The sequence below is a fragment of the Leptonychotes weddellii genome, chromosome 10 (assembly GCF_054177405.1).
Source record: "Leptonychotes weddellii isolate Sample4059 chromosome 10, ASM5417740v2, whole genome shotgun sequence".
NCBI classification, from domain to species: Eukaryota; Metazoa; Chordata; class Mammalia; order Carnivora; family Phocidae; genus Leptonychotes; species Leptonychotes weddellii.
The window spans coordinates 98,900,304-98,919,811 of NC_138378.1; the positions used below are offsets into that span (position 1 = coordinate 98,900,304).

Genomic DNA, 19,508 nt, shown 5'->3' on the forward strand with positions numbered 1-19,508 from the left:
GACGCCTGGGTGGCTCAGTCGGTTAAGCAGCTGCCTTCGGCTCAGGTCATGATCCTGGGGTCCTGGGATCGAGTCCCACATCAGGCTCCCTGCTTCTCCCTCTGCCTGCCGCTCTCCCTGCTTGTGCTCTCTCTCTGACAAATAAATAAGTAGAATCTTAAAAAAAAAAAAATTTATTTGACAGAGAGACAGCCAGAGAGGGAACATAAGCAGGGGGAGTGGGAGAGGAAGAAGCAGGCTTCCCGCGGAGCAAGGAGCCCGATGCGGGGCTCAATCCCAGGACCCTGGGATCACGACCCGAGCCGAAGGCAGACGCCCAACGACTGAGCCACCCAGGCGCCCCTATAAAATTCATTCTTGTACTGATCTGGCGCCAAAACCAGGGTTCCTTAACTCCCAGATCAGTGTTCTTTTCATTCTATTAAATTCAGCTTGAATGAGGTCTTTAGATATCAAGTTTACAATATAAACAATTTCAAAATAAAATGCACAAGATTGGGCGCCTGGGTGGCTCAGTTGGTTAAGCGACTGCCTTTGGCTCGGGTCATGATCCCGGAGTCCTGGGATCGAGTCCCGCATCGGGCTCCCTGCACGGCGGGGAGTCTGCTTCTCCCTCTGCCCCTCCCCTCTCTCATGTACTCGCTCTCTCTCATTCTCTCTCTCTCAAATAAATAAATAAAAAATCTTTAAAAAAAAATAAATAAATAAAATAAAATGCACAAGATTCCTAGAAGATCCTATAGAAATTATGACAATATTTACTTTTTAAAGCATTATTACATCAAAAAGTGAGTCAAGAATGATACCCTTTATTTTCCCCAACTGATTTTGCATTAAGCATTACTTTTTGTTAGCATCTTCAACAACCCTATAGGAACAAATAATTATTTCATTTTCATTATAATTAGGTAATTTGTGCAATATATACAGGGTTCAACAAACTCTACTAGCTACATCTTTCTATTTTTTCATATCCTACATATAAATCCTTATTTAACTAGTCAAATCAGAAGGAATATGGATTCAGATATGGGTGAGTCTCAAAATCCAGTTCCTTAATGGCCTTATAATTTTTGACAGATCGTTAAGCTACTGAGCCTTAGTGTCATTACCTGTAAAATGGGAGTAATACACAGGCTTATGGTTGCATAAAATAATATGGATCAATAATAACCATGTCAAACCCAGCATAGGTACATAATAAACATTAATTCCTTTCCCCACTGCAGATAATGCAAAATAAGGAACTAAAAAAGGAGTACTGTTAAGAATAGGGGCATTTAGCCATTAGACACAAAAATGTTTGAAAACTACAAAATAAAATTTACTGGCAGAGTGTGAAAATTCTTTAAATGCCTACACAATTCAGCATTATGCCAACTCATGGTTAAATGTAATTTTCTAAATGTGCCATCACTTTGAAACAATTTTCCTCATTTATCAATAATTTCTAAGTACATACCCAATCAATAACTGATAAGGAATCATAAGCCTTCGTGAGTTGAATGTCACAGGAGCCAAACGTCAAAAACAAAAAGTTTATTCGCTGTTTAAATTGTGTGGATTTAAATATATGCTATTCTATCTGATATGGAATGAATGCCCCCCTACCCTCGCCCAACTCTTTAAAATAGAGGACGCCTGGCCTGGGAATAAAATGTCTGGAAAGGGCTTAAGAAATCAGGGAGAGAAAGCAACAGGGGGAATGAAACAACTTTTCGAACACATCCGTGTCAACGGAAAGTTGACGCCTCTCTAATCCTGAAATAAAGCTACTGCAGCCACAAGGTAATCAGATGGCATGGTATGTGCCGTTCTCCGCACTGGCCAGTCCACGCCTGTCCTAAGGAATTAGACTGGAGTTTTCCCTTTCGGCACGACCCACAGCTCAGGCGAGAACACGCCAGCACGCTGCGGGGATCCACTCGGGTGACTCCTAGAGATCCGGAGACTCCGTTTTCACAGCCAACACCCACCAACTCTTGAGAAACCCCCCTCCCCAAGCTCCTCCCGCGCCCGCCTCGCCCCAATATTCGCACATGCGTACACCCAATTAAGAGAGGTTAGACCGCTCCCCCTCGATGTGGGTCCCCACGCCCAGATGCCACGCAGCCAGTCCTCCTGCCCTTCTTCGGGCCGCCGGCTTCTCTATCCAGTAATACGCATGTGTAAGACTGTGCCACCCGGCAACCCTTTAGCCGGCAGGGGTGGGGCGGTAGGCGGGACCGAGTTTCTTGCGCACGCTCGGGACATGCGCAGTGCAGCGGCTGAGGCGCCAGCTGTCGATTTGGAAGTTCGGGGGGGGGGGCAGCGCATGCGCGAGTGTACGCGTTGCCGGCGAAGAGGGGAGCCTGACGACTCGGAAATTTGAATACCACAGTAGCATGGAGTGTGACCTCATGGAGACTGACATCTTGGAGTCGTTGGAAGATCTAGGGTAAGACTGCCAGGGTACGGGTCTCCTAAACCTCACACTGCCGGCCCCCGGGAACACCTCCTCCGCCCCAGTCGGGGACACCTGCCTCTGCACGCCGCACCCGGTGGCTCCTGACTGTCGCCTCCTTATGGCTCCGGGACCCCAATGCCACGTCCACTGTCTGCCCTGCCGGGTCGGGGCCCTTCTAAAGCGACGACCCTAGGCCTTCCCTGTGCTCCCTGAAGCCGAGTTACCCGCAGCGTTTGTCAGTCATGCGTGTCATTGTCTGGGCTCTGGCTTCTCGCCACCCCCCTCCCCAAGCTTCTCTTCTTGCTCCCCATCCTCTTGCCCTACCCCCTCACTCAAGAGGTTGCCAAAGTTGATTCTCTTTTTTTCGTAGCTGTCCTCCAAACTTCCTGCTCCTCTCTTGAGCCCCTATTCCTACCCCACCCCGTTTCTCTCAAAAAATCTCCTTTGCCCAGTCATGTCTGCATGCACTCAGGCTTCCCTAAGCCACATGCCTGCATCCGTTCCGCTAGCCCGCTTACTTATGCGCCTCACCTGTCACCACCTTCATGGGAACCATTCACTGGCTGTTTCCCTTGACAGTGACACTCTACTTCGTCGAGTCACCATTAGCCCTTACCCTAGAGGCATCTTCAGCCACCAAGTCCCTACGTGTTTGTTGTGCATTTCCTCTCTTCTGACAATTACCCAACCATAATTTAGTACCTAGAAGCTGGAAATAGGGCTTCTTACCTCACTGGGTCACTGAGATTAGTGTACTCTTTAAAACTTGAGAATTTAGAACCTTTTGGTCTAAATGTGGTTCCAGAAACAAATTGTGTGATTAAATATTTGTCTACAGGTAAATGGTGTCCAAAATATATATAGATAGATTTAGCTAGCTAAATTTATAAAGTAACAAGTCCTTTATCAAAACCTTCCTCGAAGGTTTTTCTATGACATGGAAACCTTTGGGGGAACCTTTTTTAGGAAAGGACACCGTGAGGTTCTCAGAGTCTGCCCGTTTAAGTCATTGCTGTCCTGATAGAAATTCTTGGGAGAAGAAGTGGTAGTGCTTAAATCTTTTTTCTTAAAGTGAATTACCATTGTTCTTTTTTTTTGGAACTTGCTCTGAATTTTCATGAATATTTCAGACTTTAGGGGACTTATTTCTTTGATTAGAGCATAGGTAAAAGTCACATTCAGCAAAATGGTCTCTTTGGTGGACATCTCAGACTAAATTGCTTGCTCACATATAAATCCATTCATTCAGTAAACATTTTCTTGAGGAACACTTGCCCCTTGGCAGTGTTGGGCTGATCATTTATGGGTCAAAGTGAGGTGGAAAAGAAGTTCACACTGTCAGAATATTCTGTGAGGAGAACTGAGGAAGGTCCCTTTACTTGGAAAGAATGAAGTCCTAAAAGCTTCCTAGAAGAAATGACACTTAGGGTTAGCATTGAAGGAGTAGTAAAATGAGAGGAGAAGGGAGCCTTATTTAAATGTGGTTGTGCTGCTTGGGTAGATGTTGCCTAGCAATTGGTGATGGATGCTATGTCTTCCCATTATTGTTCTTCTACCCTTTAAACTATATTTTTTTTCTTTTCTGGAGTACTAAAAAAAGTAATTTTTACTATAATAATTGTAAATCAAGTAAATATTCTAGATGAGTTGTAATGTAAACCTTCAGATTTTCTGAAAACTTTGCTATGAATTTTAAGCCTAACCAATTAGTTTGGTGGCACTCAATCATTAAAATTCATAATTAATTGACATGTACGTTTAAAGGATTCACTGAGAAATACTAAAATTTTAAATGATTTTTATCTTTAATGTGGCACACAGTAGGAATTCAATAACTACTTGTAGAATAAACTAACAAATTATGAATGTGTAACACAAGGAGAGATTTCTAGGCCTAGTCTCTTTATTGCAATGCCTAATTATATGTGGTTTTGAATCTAGATGCCAGACTATATATAATCTCACTTTTTGTGTAAGATTTTTTCCATTCCATTCAGTGTATAAAAACATAGGTGCATTTTAAAAGAATCAAGTATTGTCATTTCTCTAACATCTCTATACTTCCAAACATCAAATTATCTTAAGTATATTTAATGTTTCATCTTCCATAAGTTTTTATCAATATTTCAGTTAAAAGATAAAATAATCTTCTGGAGAATATATATTTTAAAATTACCCTGAAAATGACAGGATCTTTAGTTCTAGCTGTATTCTAGGTTGGGGTTCATTATTACTATTGTCTTTTATGAATGTTTACATATTTAATAATACTTTAAAATTATGCTTGAATCACTTTCAGAGGATTAGGATTCAGATGCACCAGTTCACCCAGACATCAACTTGCCAGCAATTATTAATCTTTTAAATTAATTCAGACATTTCTCTGGTACTAGTATGTCTTAATAGCCTTAACTGTCATCAGATATGGAAAAAGGAAATAAATGATTAGCTGGAAAGTTTTTGCTTTCAAAAAAAGTAAAAAAAAAAAAAAAAACCTAATTGATTTCTAGAAAAGGTAACTTAAATCGTAAACTATAGTATAATCAGCTATCTCTTGTTAATGTGGTTTAAATATTCAGTTCAGTTAAAGTAAGAAAATCCTTGTACAGCAAGAGCTTTCAGTATAATGTATAAAGGTTGACATAATTTAGTAGTATATATGAGTCTCTTAAATATTTATATATATTTTGAAGGGTGGAAATGCAGTTATCATGTAACTTATTTTTCTAATAGCTCGTATTAGATTAAAATTTAAATTTTAGATTTAGTTTTCTATAAATTTTATTTACATCTGTAAGTTTGCAGTGTGGTCATCATAACTTATGAAACGATTGTTTATTCATACAAATAATACATAGTGTTTGTATAAAATATTAGGTGTGATTTTATATTCTTCTGAAGTATAATTTTTTACTCACCAGTTACAAGGGTCCATTGTTGGAAGATGGCGCTCTGTCTCAGGCAGTCTCTGCTGGAGCCAGTTCCCCCGAGTTTACCAAACTCTGTGCTTGGCTGGTGTCTGAATTAAGAGTGTTCTGTAAATTAGAGGAAAATGTGCAAGCAACTAACAGTAAGTAAACATTCAGTTTTTGGTACAAAATATAAAAGTAAAATTGGGGTATTGTCAGTTGAACATTATTAGTACTAAACTTGAAGTGTTAAGTTCTTTGTAAATAAAAAAAAAAAAAAAAGATTTATAAAGAAACCCAAATACTTTTCTTTCCTCCATTATTTATAGAGATAAAGTGATTTTGGAAGTTGAGAAAACAGATTATAGTTGTGCAACTACTAAAACATTGTGGTAGTTGAAAAGACCTTATTACTCAAATACAGAAATGGGAGACAAGTATAGCATATATGAACTTTCCATTCTTTGTGAAACATGGCTTGTTAGTTCTTAAATCGATGGCTAGAACTGGAAATTGGGATGTTTTTCTTAGATTCCAGAAGTACATATAGCATGTAAAGGAAATGCATTATAATTCTGTTATGCATGGGGAGAAAGAGGACACTTAAGAAGTTAGGAATGTATCACTAGATCCATCACAACCAGATGCAGCTCCATCAGATTTATGGTGTTGAGAGCTGTTTTATATTTGCCAATTTTGTTATTGTATTAGCACTAGTTTGTTGACTCTGCAAAAGAGACAAAAGCTTGGAACCCAACACCCCACCATCTGGTTCCCTCCTACTATAGGTAAACCTACAATAGGAGACAAAGAAAAATGCTCTCTAGTTAACCTCCCCTCATGGAGAACTATACACATAATCCCTTTTTTTCCCCCCACACAGAATCGCGTATTGAAGAGCTCATTTTCTTGCATGTTCAGTATATTTAATGTGCGCATGTTAGTTGCAGCCAGTTCTAATTACTAAGGACACTGTCGTGTAACAGCAATGATAGCAGCAACTTACATTTATTAAACAATATGTTGTAAGCAGTTTCCATGTGTTAAGTCATTTAAAACCTGAGGTAGGTTTTATTACTCTTTTATACATTAAACAAGGAAGCACAGCTAGGTTACATGCACTGCCTGAGGTCACACAACTAGTACGTGATATAGCCAGAATTCAACCCCAGCAGTCAAGTTTGGGAACCAGTACTCTTTAACACTGCCTCTTGACCTAACATTTCAGAGATTGTAGGAACTTGTGAAAACACCTATAGTAGGTGATAACTGTTTATAACCTGGAACCCCTTTGTTCACATGAAAACATAGAAGCCAACATACAAAACAGTTAACAGTATACCTGTTTAGTTGAAATTAAGAGGGAGTACTTTTTGCACAACTCTCTCCTCATCCTCCCCAGCTGTTTCTAAAGGAGTTCTGTGGAATTTGAGTTCACAGAACAGTTTGCAAAACAATGATAATACAGCCTTCCCATTTTACAGATGAGAAAATGCACCCAGGGCGCCTGGGTGGCTCAGTCAGTTAAGTGCCTTTGGCTCAGGTCATGATCTCAGGGTCCTGGGATCGAGTCCCGCATCAGGCTTCCTGCTCAGCGGGGAGTCAGCTTCTCCATCTCCCTCCTGCTCGTGCTCGCTCTCTCTAGCTCTCCCTCTCTCTCGCGCGCGCAGATAAATAAATAAAATCTTAAAAAAAAAAAAAAGAAAGGAAGAAAGAAAATGGACCCAGGTCAAGTGACTCAGAGTTTGCCCTTGTGTGATAGAGAACCATCAGAAAAGTAAGGAAGAAGGAGCATTGTTTCTCCTTGGTTCACAAGATGAACTCGGTACTTAACATGTTTGGGAATATAGAACTACAAGTCATGTTTGCTAACTTCAAATTTTATCTCACTGGGAATATTAGGCACAAATGAAACTGGAGATTAGTACAGTAATTAAATGCTTCACTTTGTGGTTCACAGGGGGAGGAAATCATTGAGTGCAACAGGACTTGGGGAAGGTCTTATCAAGGAGCCGGTGGGCTTTGATGGAGAGGTGGGATTTGATAGATGAAGGGAAAGTAGAGGGTCTATCAGTCACAGGGAATAACTTAAATGAAGGCACAGAAGTGGAAATGACAGTGTTCTTGGGACAGTGGGGAGGCTGGCCTGGCACAAATAGAATATTTTTGAAGGTAAAATGTAACTACTACATACGTGTCATAGGTACTACTATAGTAATATGCAAGGGAAGGTAAAGCATAGAGGCTATGAAGAAATCTTTAAAGGCAGACAAATAATTAGATTAGATGGGGTAGAAATTAGGAAACGATTAAAGATTCTCAAAAAAGGGACTAACGTAATGAAAACTTATTAAGAAAATTGGCAGTGGTGTGAGAAAGGATGAATTAGAAGTCAAAGTAACTTGTACTAGGAAAATCCTATTAAAACTTTTTTTTTTATTTTATTTTAAAACTTTCTGTTTATATATAACTTTTATGCTAAAGGGAAAAACAGTCATTTTTATTAAAGTTATTTTAATTCTTAAAAGGCCCAAGTGAAGCTGAAGAATTCCAGCTTGAGGTGAGTGGGCTACTAGGGGAGATGAACTGTCCATATCTATCACTGACATCTGGTGATGTGACCAAGCGCCTTCTCGTTCAGAAGAACTGCCTCCTTTTGCTCAGTAAGTTCATGGCTACTAGAATGTAGCTATTACTTTTTTATTCATGTTTTCTTTGACTAATAAACTGGCTGTTGTACTATTTCATTACGGATTTAATTCAGAATGCTACTTAAAGAAAACTATTACATTTCCAACTTAGAAGCTAATGGTGGGCCTATGCACTGGTAGCAGCGTTTGTTTTGTAATTACTACTCTTTTATCATTTAACTTTGCTGGTACTATTGCACTTCACCTAATATGACCAAAGTTAGCGCCGAGTGTCCAAGTGTGTGATCATTAAACCTTAGCGTTCTAAACTGGAAGCACATTTTAAAATAGACTAGGAAAGTAGTGTGGGAATAATGAAGATTTTTAAATAAAATTAAAGTGTTTTATATTGTGGATATTTCTTTGTGGTTGGGTAATTGGGGATTTTGGTTTTGTTTGTAAATATATCAAATTACAGTATAAAATTTTCTGGAATAGTATTTGAATTGTTCCTGTGCTTATTGATCATTCTGGGAAATTGTTACAAAAATTCTTTCCTTCCATGTTTTTTATATACTAACTACATTCCTTTCTTCACCCTGAGAAACAGTAAGTAGACTCACAAATTTTATTGCCTTAAATGAATTCTCCTGTAAACACAACCAGTAGTCTTAACTCACAATTTTTGTAGCAGTCTGAGACACATTTAGATTAAGCTTTAGTTAACTGAATATTATAGTTCTTATTATGACACAGTTCAGAGGATTTTTAAAATTATCTTTACAACTGTACTGGTTTCTGAAAAATGAGCTCCAATTTTGAAGGTTCGTTTTTTTAAAAAAGGTATTCATCACCACTATACCCAGGCACTGAGTTATTCCAGAATCACTTACATAATTTCCCCTTTGTTGAATGATTGTGGGGGATGGGAGGTGGGCACATAAGATCAGATACTGCTTTAAATACTGATACTGCTGCATGTTCTTATGCATGCATTCAGTATCCTTCAAATTGTGTGATTTCTAGAACTGGCTCAGTGACAGTGTACTCACTCATTCTACCAAAACCTAATCTTTGGCACTCAGGATATGTTATCTTACATAGGAAGATAAGAACTTCATGGAGAGCTTAGTAATGACCATAAATAATTCTTTCAAAGAACTAAGAGTTTGGCCTTTTTAGTGTTCCTACTTACAAAAACCACTTTATAAAATGCCTTTGACTCCTTCCTGTTACTTAAGACTGCACTGAATATTATTTTGGGATAAGGGTTACAATTTATAAACTTCATTTTAATATGCTATCACCTCAGAAGCTCTTCAGTAATATACAACTATTTGCTTCTCAACTAAATGACTAAAACCAACTAAAGGTTATGCTGCTCTTGGAATTCATGCACACATACACTATTCATTCCTCTTTATCTTTGCTTCTGCTGTTTCCCCTTTAAAATATTCCCCTCAGTTTCTATTCTCTCTGTCATGCTAGTATTTATGTGCTCATTCTCTATTCACTCTGTATAAATATTTCTCATCTTTCCAAGTATCAGTTGTCACCTCTTGATGCTATAATTTTACTTATTTCTCCAGCACCCTTTACCTTACTGATTTGAATCTTTTAATATGTTGTGTTCCAAGGGGGGAAATAACCAATCTCATTAGAATTGTTAGTAAAATAGAATAGTCTTTGAATGAGTGGCTAAAAGACTCTCCTGTGTCTGGTTAAGAAGTTTTGACTGTTCATTGCCTCTCTGGTTGTCAGATTATTTCCCTTAGGTAAAAAAAAAAAAACAACCTCAGATATCTGAGTTCCTAATAGATAAAGAATTATTCATCATGAATGCATATATTCTTTATTCCTAACTAGATTGTCAGTAGAGGTCATCTGTTTTGTTTTTATATCTCCAGTGCCCTTCCTAGTACTTTGAACACATCAGTAACAGATAATGTTTTCTGATGGTAATTGTATTGGTGAACTAATTTTTGGATGCCTGAGTTAATGTTGTCCCAAATTTAGAGAACCGGTTTATTAAATCATATGATTTTCTAGAACAAGGGTTGGCAGACTTTTTCTTTAAAGGATGGGACAGTAAATATTTTCAGCTTTGTGAGTCAGAAGGTCTTTGTCACAACTGTTTAACCTCCGCTGTTGTAGCATGTACCAACCATAGAGATTATGGAAATGAGTGTGGTAATGTTCCAATAAAACCATATTTAGAAAAACAGTGGTTATTTTCATGACAGTGGAATTTTACTTTTTGATCTTTTAACTCCTACAGTTTGCTATATGGAACACATTAAGATTTCATCAAAGCCATTTAGAATGACCTTTCCAGAAACTTGCTGTATTTATTGTTCTAACATTACACCTTGGGTGTAGGAAATGAGATAGTCAAGCTGATCATTCTTTTAAACTTTTTATGAGACTTAAGAGCCCAGAAAATGTCTTTTTCCAAAACTATCTTTCTAATGTTGTCAGAAGGTTCTCACCCGAAATCCTGAGCTCCCAATGGTTATTAATCATCTTTCATAAAAATTTAAATGTCCTTGGGAAAGTTAAAGGAATAAGATTAAATATTTATACCTTCAATTACCTGAAGCAGATTGCAGCCCTCATTATGCCTGGCTGAAATCAACACATGAGGGGATGATATTGATACAAAAGAACTCTGTCAAGAAAAGATCAGAAAGTTTTATTGATGTTGTTTTTCAGGAGTGGGGAGGGGGGAGAGAATGAGGAAGGTAGAGGGAAAGTGAATACTGAGAACTTGGATGGAAGAGGGTTTTCTTTAAACAGAGAGGGTGGCATTAGGCTACTGGAAGCCATGAGAAAGGAGCTTTGGGCAGTTTCATGTCTTCCCCCTTTTGTAAGTTTTGACCACTTGAAAATGTTTCATGCCAGTTCTGAACAGACTGCCTAAGTATTGGAAGGTAAGAGAGCAAGAGAGTTATATCACTGGTGCATGTCAGTGGTGAGAAGTAAAATAATAATAATAACCGGTTCTAACTGTTGCCGAAGATTGGCCACCTTCCACCTTTTGTAAATTTGTTAACAGATGCCAGCCCCTGTTCTGGAGTTCCTGAATAGTAGGATATAAGAATCCAGATTTTGAGACGTGATCTACCTTGATACTTTCGTTTCAAAGAAGAATCACTTATTTATAAGTTACCCTTTAAACATATATTGATTAAATACCTGAATTACAGAACCAGTTTATATGTTATGTCATTTGCAGGTAAAAATGGTTTTTTTTTCTTGTTTTTATCCATTCTTGCAGCTTTAAAAGTTACGTATCATTAGGTCTATAGAGTTGTGACTCCAGACTTATGACTATTAACTGTAGCTGTATCTCATTTTGAAATCTTATTTTGTTTACTTCAGCATACCTCATCTCAGAACTAGAAGCTGCCAGAATGCTCTGTGTGAATACTCCTCCAAAAAAAGCTCAAGAAGGAGGCGGTAGTGAGGTCTTTCAAGAGTTGAAAGGCATATGTATTGCTCTAGGAATGTCCAAACCTCCAGCCAATATAACTATGTTCCAATTCTTCAGCGGGATTGAAAAAAAAGTAAGACCTTTAGTACCAGATTGTAGTGTATTAAAGGCATAGTCCTACATTTGTTTGAAATGAAGCAAGTTAATTTCTCTTAATGGGAACCTAATGTGCATATTATTAATTGTTACTAAATGAGTTTTGGGTTTTAAATTCTAGATACCTTAAAGAGAAGTTAGTATTTTACTTTTTTTTTTTAACTTGTCAGCATGTTTCTCTTTCAAAAAGGAAACTTTACACTTTGATTTATAAGCTGAAATAAGCTAGGTATAATGTAAAAAGAATGAAGACTTAAGTCCTTTTTAAAGCTTTATCGTTGAACTTTAACGCAATTAATTTTTAAGTTCTTGATCATTAGATGTTACCACCCTCCTTTCATTGACTGGACAGAAAAAGATGTAAATGTTTTTGATTTTTAATCCAGTCACTTTGAATCTTATGTTTCAATTGGCAAACTAGGTTTGTTGACTGCTAACATAATCTAGTATGTGAAAATAATTCAGAATTATTTTTATGCCACACATTTAACAGTTAAGAGGTTTTTTAAAATATAATTGACTAGGAGTAAGCCATTTTAATAAATTAATGAATATAAGAGAATGGTATTTGTTATAGCAGAGTTACTCTCTGTATGCATATCTGCTGGACTCCAAGAATTGGTACATTTGCATTGTGGGGTAGATGGACACCATGATGCACAAATTTGGCTGAACTCTACAGGGGAGCAGCACTGTATTCATAGTCCATATTTTTCTGTGTGTTCATTCATCCATTCAGCAAGTACACATTGAGTGCCTACTGTTGTCAGGCACTGTTCTAGGTACAGTGAAGGAATCATGCTTCCATAGGCACGTGAGGAGTGGGACAAGTGAGTGTCTTTATCGTGTGGGTCCTGTACATTTCAAAACATCCTCCACCTTTGCCTCTGTCAGGAATCTTCTTTTGATGGCAAGATATGATGGGAATTGGGAAGATGAGGAGGATATGTTGTATTTTAGATTTGTTTATTCATTCATTTATGTGTTTGTGTCAGTTAAAGGAGACATTAGCAAAAGTTCCACCTAACCATGTGGGAAAGCCTTTATTGAAGAAGCCAATGGGACCAGCCCACTGGGTGAGTAGCAGTCATCTTGAGTTGTCTTGGTAAAAAACCACTTATCTCATGATGTTGACAGTTTGTGCTGTTTAGGTTATGTTTTCCAATATGTAGTTTCCTAGGTGGACATTCTTAGAGTCCATTTTTGTGAATCTGAAGATTTATTTGGAATAATTTTACTTGTGTAAGATTAGAAACGCTTATCTCGTAATTTGTAAATATTTCACATAGCTGGTCAAAATAAATTGAAGTTCGGTATGTTTTTAACGGCCAAATGGGTTGCCTTCAAGCCAAAAATGTCATTGGGCTAAACTTCACACAGCAAATTATGGGAAAGCTAAATGAGAATTCTCTACTTAGTCTTTATTATGTTTCGAGACATTATTTAGCCTATTATTTCATGAACTTAAAATAACTTTTAGTAGTATATTAAGTAATATGCTTTGTGCTAAGTGCTGGGGAATCATTTATGAATGAAACAGACACAGTCTCTGCAGTTTTGGAACCAGGGGTCAAGCACATTTAAATTCTAACTGGTCTTTTAAATTTCTGTTTTAGGAAAAGATAGAAGCAATTAACCAAGCCATAGCCAATGAATATGAAGTTCGGAGAAAGCTGCTAATAAAACGTTTGGATGTCACTGTCCAGTCTTTTGGCTGGTCTGACAGAGCTAAGGTACATATAAAATATATATATATTTTTTTTTAAGATTTTATTTATTTATTTGAGAGATAGCACACAAGCTGGGAGGAGGGGCAAAGGGAGAGGGTGAAGCAGACTCCCCCTGAGCAGGGAGTCTGATGACCTGGGGCTCCATCCCAGGACCCTGAGATCATGACTTGAGCCAAAGACATCTGCTTAACCCACTGAGCCACCCAGGTGCCCCATATTAAATATTTTTTAAAAGAGCAGAATATTTATAGACATGAGACTTAAACATTCTTAGCACAGTTTAGATACAGTGGAGAGAGAAATGCATAGGAGACACATATAGGAATTTTTCTTTCATGAGTTGCTGAGTAGCAATTCTTTCAGCCTTTCAGCAATAATGAAAACATTTTTTTCAGCTTTTTAATATTTTTTTAACAAAACCATATGTTTTAGACCATACTGGGAATACTCACTCGTAGGAGAAACAGAGTATTTGAAAATCACTAAAAGACTAAATATCACTAAAATAATTTTTAAATTACTCATTTACTGTACTTTAAGCTAACAATTTCATTTGCTAATTAGAAATACTGGATTTAGCAAGACCAGACATTAGTAAGTATTTATAGAGAATTGAAGAATCTGGTAAGATTTTAGTTTTGCGTCAAATTAAATGAGATAATCCGGGTAAAGATCTTGGTCATTCAACAGATATTTATTAAATATCTATTATATGATCAGTGAGCAGAAAGTAATTGACACACGTGACTTCACATCCTTACGACTCTGAAATGGAACTAATCCTTGAACTTAATGGGGAGGTTGGTCCAGTTGTGTATTATATGTTCCCTTAATAGTACATTCATGTTTGAAAACAGATTTTTTTTTTTTGAATTTTAGTTGACTCCAAAAAAATTTTTATGTAGTTTTCCTAAATAATGTTATTTTCACCTAAAATCTTTAAACCTTGGCACAGCCCTATTTGGCTGCTAAATTGTTGGGGTAGGTATTTATTTACAGTATTTCAGTGTTGGAAAGAGGTGTTGGAGATCAGTCTTAACTCCTCTCATTTTGTAACTGGAAAAAAACAAACAAACAAATACGGAGACCCAGTAAATGGGAGGCTTTGTCTGAGATCTCACAGCTAGTCCGTATCAACACCAGCAGCAAATTGTTCTCTCCTATGGCTGTTGTGTAGGAAATGCCAGTCCTTTCCTAAGTTATCTTTGATAGAAACAATCATTCAAAAACAAGAAGCCTGCACCTCTTAGCTGGAAAACTATCTACCAACGAAGTCATGCCCCGACTGAGGCAGTACTGCGCGGTTCTGGTTTTGGCCCTGTCTTTACTGGATTGTACAGCTCGTACCTGACCCACTGTGTCTGAGCTTCCGTCTCTCTCCCCACTTCTGACATCTTTAAAATGCCATGTTTAATCTAGGGGTTATTTTAAGATTCTTTTGAACCGTAATATACAATGATTTTATGAACTATATAAATATATTGGAGACGATAAGGAAGGACTATACAAATTACACAAATCTATGTTTTCATCGAGTGGAATTTATATAGTGATCATCTCATTTTGAAACTTGGTTTTAAATCACTTTATAGAAATAACTTTGCACAAAATGAACCAGTTTCACATAATGAAATTTATGTACTTATATCACTTTGAAATTGCATTTTGTATCCGTTATATTCGAAACATTAAGCTACCTTCTCAAAGGTTTTTGTCTCCATTCAACAAACATTGAGTACTTACTGTAGGCACAAGTGACCATAAGAAAGAAATACAAGACCTGTTCAGGAAACTTCCCTCCAGACAAGCTATGGAATGACAATCTCTTTATCCTTTTAATTATTCAAGTAATTTTTTTCTAATAAAATAGTCACTGATCATTCCATTGTCTTCACCACAGTAGCTATTTTCATTTTTAGTATTGTTTTCCTTGCTTTGTCTGTTTGCACAATTCTAATAAACATACCTTTTTACATCCTTTTTTTCCCATATAATTTAAACATTTACAATATCAATATTTGAGTACCTGCATATAACTGACAGACTTACCAAATATTTTTTTTCTTTGTACTATTTTACTGTGTATTATAGCTGTTGTTTCCAAAATTTAGTAGATAGGAGATTGTTATTTCTCACAATTTAGGTTAATTTGCCTTTTTTTAAAAGATTTTTTTATTTATTTGACAGAGAGAGAGAGACAGTGAGAGAGAGACAGTGAGAGAGGGAACAGAAGCAGGGGGAGTGGGAGAGGGAGAATCAGGCTCCCCGCTGCGGGGCTTGATCTCAGGACTCTGGGATCATGACCTGAGCTGAAGGCAGCCACTTAACCGACTGAGCCACCCAGGCACCCCGGTTAATTTGCATTTGTTGATTCCTGTCTGGAAAACATTTCTTATATTTGTTCGAACTTTATTTTCTCGTGTGTGAAATTTCTGTTTATGTCTCTTGCGGTCTTGTGTTTCACACACATTGAAGTGACGTGCCAAGGTGTCCCAGATTCCCAGTGGTTTGTCTCTCAGGAGCTGACAGTCTTAATCATTAACTTAGACTTCTACTAAATAGTTAAAGTAGACTTTTCTTTCTTACTTATTACTTATAATAGAGGAAAGTATTTCACAGGGGGGATCACTTCAGAAGAAATGTATTCTGTTAATTAGAACAAATTAACTGTAGCTAACATTTTTTATCTCATTGTAAGCAAACATGATGGGAAAATTCAAAAGCAAAATTATTGAAATGAGTTTACATCCTTATATTTAGATAGATAGAATGAATATGTTTGAGACCAATGTCAGGGGGGACCTTTTTACTCCCACAGTCCTAAAGGAAGCTCCTCTACCCTGTGTGTCCCCTTTCCAACATTATTCCTTGCTGTATCAGCAAGTCTGACAGCTGTGTCTTAGGGTAGTTCTTGACTAGGTAGGAACAATGGTGAGTATAACTAACTTTTTTCTTCCCATCTTAAGCCTAGTAACTATTATTATCAGACATTTTGGAAGTCTTTAACTTATTTAATATCAGTGTTTCTGGGGCGCCTGGGTGGCTTAGTCGGTTAAGCGTCCGCCTTCGGCTTGGGTCGTAATCCCGGGGTCCTGGGATCGAGCCCCGCATCGGGCTCCCTGCTCAGCGGGGAGTCTGCTTCTCTCTCTCTCTCCCTCTGTGTGTATGCCCGCTCTCTCTCTAGCTCTTACTCTCTCTCAAAAAAAAAAAAAAAAAAAGTCAGTGTTTCTATGTCATTTTGAAAATTGACTTTTGTCTTTGAACACTTTGCTTCGACAGAGTCAGACAGAAAAATTAGCAAAGGTTTATCAGCCGAAACGCTCAGTTTTATCTCCTAAAAGTACTATTTCTGTTGCCCACCTCCTGGCTGCAAGACAAGACTTGTCAAAGATTTTAAGGACAAGCAGTGGCTCTATAAGAGAAAAGACTGCCTGTGCCATCAATAAGGTGACTGAAGTACCTTTTATTTTCTTTCAAATATACATTTATTTCTATTAATAAAATACAGTAGTTTAAAATATCTTTCTTATCCCATAGGTGTTGATGGGCAGGGTGCCTGACAGAGGAGGTAGACCCAATGAAATTGAACCTCCACCTCCAGAGATGCCACCATGGCAGAAAAGGCAAGATGGCCCCCAGCAGCAAGCAGGAGGCCGAGGAGGAGGGAGAGGTGGTTATGAACATTCCTCATATGGAGGACGAGGAGGTCATGAACAAGGAGGAGGGAGAGGTGGACGTGGTGGCTACGACCATGGTAGCCGAGGGGGAGGAAGAGGAAATAAGCATCAAGGAGGCTGGACAGATGGAGGGAGTGGAGGAGGAGGTGGCTACCAAGATGGTAGTTACCGAGATTCGGGTTTCCAGCCGGGTGGCTATCATGGTGGTGGCCACAGTGGTAGCTATCAAGGCGGTGGTTATGGCGGCTTCCAAACATCTACATATACCGGAAGTGGATACCAGGGTGGTGGATACCAGCAGGACAATAGATACCAAGATGGTGGGCACCATAATGATCGAGGCAGTGGTCGTGGAGGGAGAGGTGGTCGCGGAGGCCGAGGTGGTCGTGGAGGCCAGGGAGGAGGTTGGGGAGGAAGGGGGAGCCAGAATTACCACCAAGGGGGACAATTTGAACAGCACTTCCAGCATGGAGGTTATCAGTATAATCATTCTGGATTTGGACAGGGAAGACATTATACTAGTTGAGGCTACAGAACCTTACACTTTGCTAGAGCTCAAGTAATAGAAACTTAGTTTCAGAATCCTGAGTCCAGCATCAATTTTGAATTAATGTGAGACCACAGGTGGCAGGCAGATTCCTGCTTGGCATAAGTATTTGTAGGTCTTCATTCAATTCTGTTGGGTTTGTGTGTTTTTTTTTTTTTTAAAGGACTTACATGACAAAGTTTGTTTGAGAAACACGTACATCTCTCCTTTAAATAAAGAACTTTTTAAAAGGTAATTAAAATTGCCTTTAATTGACCAGTAGACTAATTCCACAGTCAGAACATGCATACTTTTTTGGGAAGAAATTACTTGAATAAGTAGTTTTCAAAAAGCGGTTTTGGAAATGAGGATTCTCCTAGATTTTTTTAGATTTTCAACTAGGAAATCTTCCTCATATTAACAGTCCATTTGTATGTGTTTTCCTTAAAGTATTCTAATGCCTATTTTCCAAGCACAGTTCTGCCCTGATTGGCTTTTTATTCAGAGAGATTATGCCACATTTGCTTCATGATAGACTTTTAGGTCAGTTCCTATTAAATGAGCTCTTCCACAGATAGCACATTCAGTAGCCTTATCCTTTTGATGGAATACTGTACCATATGCTCAACTCTGAAAACCTTGAACATGGCCAAAATCCGTAAAGATTATAAAAGCAAACTAAGTTGTGAACCTATAGTACATGTAGGCATTTATATAGTATAGCAATTCAGACTGACCTGCATCCATTCAAAACAAGTTCCTCCTTAAACCTTATTTTTACTTGAAATCTGTTAGAAGAAACAGCAAACAAATTTGTTTTATGCACGAGTTAATACCACTGGCTCAGCAAATACAAGTTAGTTTGCTTTGGGCAGGAGACTTTTTTTGTAATGGAAGAAATGCACTACCAAGTAAGAGGACAGATTTTTGCTTAGTGCAGGAGGCCCTTTATTATTGCTGCAGAAAACAAAAGCCTGGCTGAGTTGATGTTTTACATTCTCCTTTACTGAAATCAACATGAAGCTTCTTGCTGGGTTTTTGTATACGTAAACATTGTCAAGCTGTGAAAGAAAATGGCTGGAGGTGTGCTTTGTGTGAAAGGTGAGCAATAAAGTATCTATGTTCTCTCTCTGGTTTGAGTTTTATTTTAGCTACTTTTAAAAACTGAATTAATGTGGATACTTGTTTCAAGCTTATGAGCTAAGGCATCTGTTCCCCCAAAAATTCTTGAGTGTTTCTTTAAAACATAATTTGTGATGAAAGATAACCCTTACCCTAAAACCATAAATAAATTGAAAAAAACCCTATTTCCAAATTTACCTTTTTCTGTAACATTATAGCTACAAAACTTCACTACTCACTTCTGGCCACTGGGTGTAGCTGTTGTTACACAATGTATTAGGCAAAGCTAAATTAATGGCCCTAATCTTTCAGGGCTTTTTTGGTTTGTTTTATTTTGTTTCTCCATTCTTCCTAAGAGTGAGGGACATTTCTCTTCAAAGGAAGTGAAATGAAAATATGTTTGTAAAAACAGAAATAGTATTTCCTTTTCCTACTAATTTGGGCCTTTTAGAGTAAAGAATCAACTCATGTCTTACCATAGAATAGCAATAATCTATTTGCTATTGAGATAAGCACATTCTTTTGGTACCTAAAAACCATTTTGAAAGCCTACCTTGATTATTTTGTTAATTTTACCTGTATACTAGATTTTTTTGGCTAGGCTTTACCATTCTAAACTTGAAGACAATTTAAAATACTTTTATTTATCATTACAGATTTTAAGGTTTGTCTTGAAAGTTGTATTAGCCTCTTTATGCTGTTAAATATGTTTAGTATGTATAGGAGTTTCCTATTAGAGATAAAATTGTCAAGGTTTCGTATCTTAGAATGTATTCACATTTACCTTAGCATTTGCTTTAATCTGTTTTGTAACCAAAGACTCCACAGTATATCTAATGAATATGTTTCATTCTTTTGACAAATATAATTGATTTATTT

The 19,508-nt window shown here is 37.6% G+C and overlaps 1 protein-coding gene across 1 annotated transcript; it reads left to right on the forward strand.

Annotated features, from left to right (window-relative positions):
- The first annotated feature begins 2,278 nt into the window (after positions 1 to 2,278).
- Positions 2,279 to 18,638, forward strand: FAM98A (family with sequence similarity 98 member A). The gene is made up of 8 exons (XM_006729082.3): positions 2,279 to 2,437; positions 5,368 to 5,516; positions 7,884 to 8,018; positions 11,367 to 11,551; positions 12,570 to 12,650; positions 13,191 to 13,307; positions 16,584 to 16,751; positions 16,842 to 18,638. Exons 1-8 carry the CDS (start codon positions 2,385 to 2,387, stop codon positions 17,505 to 17,507), a joined length of 1,554 nt encoding a protein of 517 aa, XP_006729145.1. The 5' UTR covers positions 2,279 to 2,384; the 3' UTR covers positions 17,508 to 18,638.
- Positions 18,639 to 19,508: the final 870 nt, after the last annotated feature.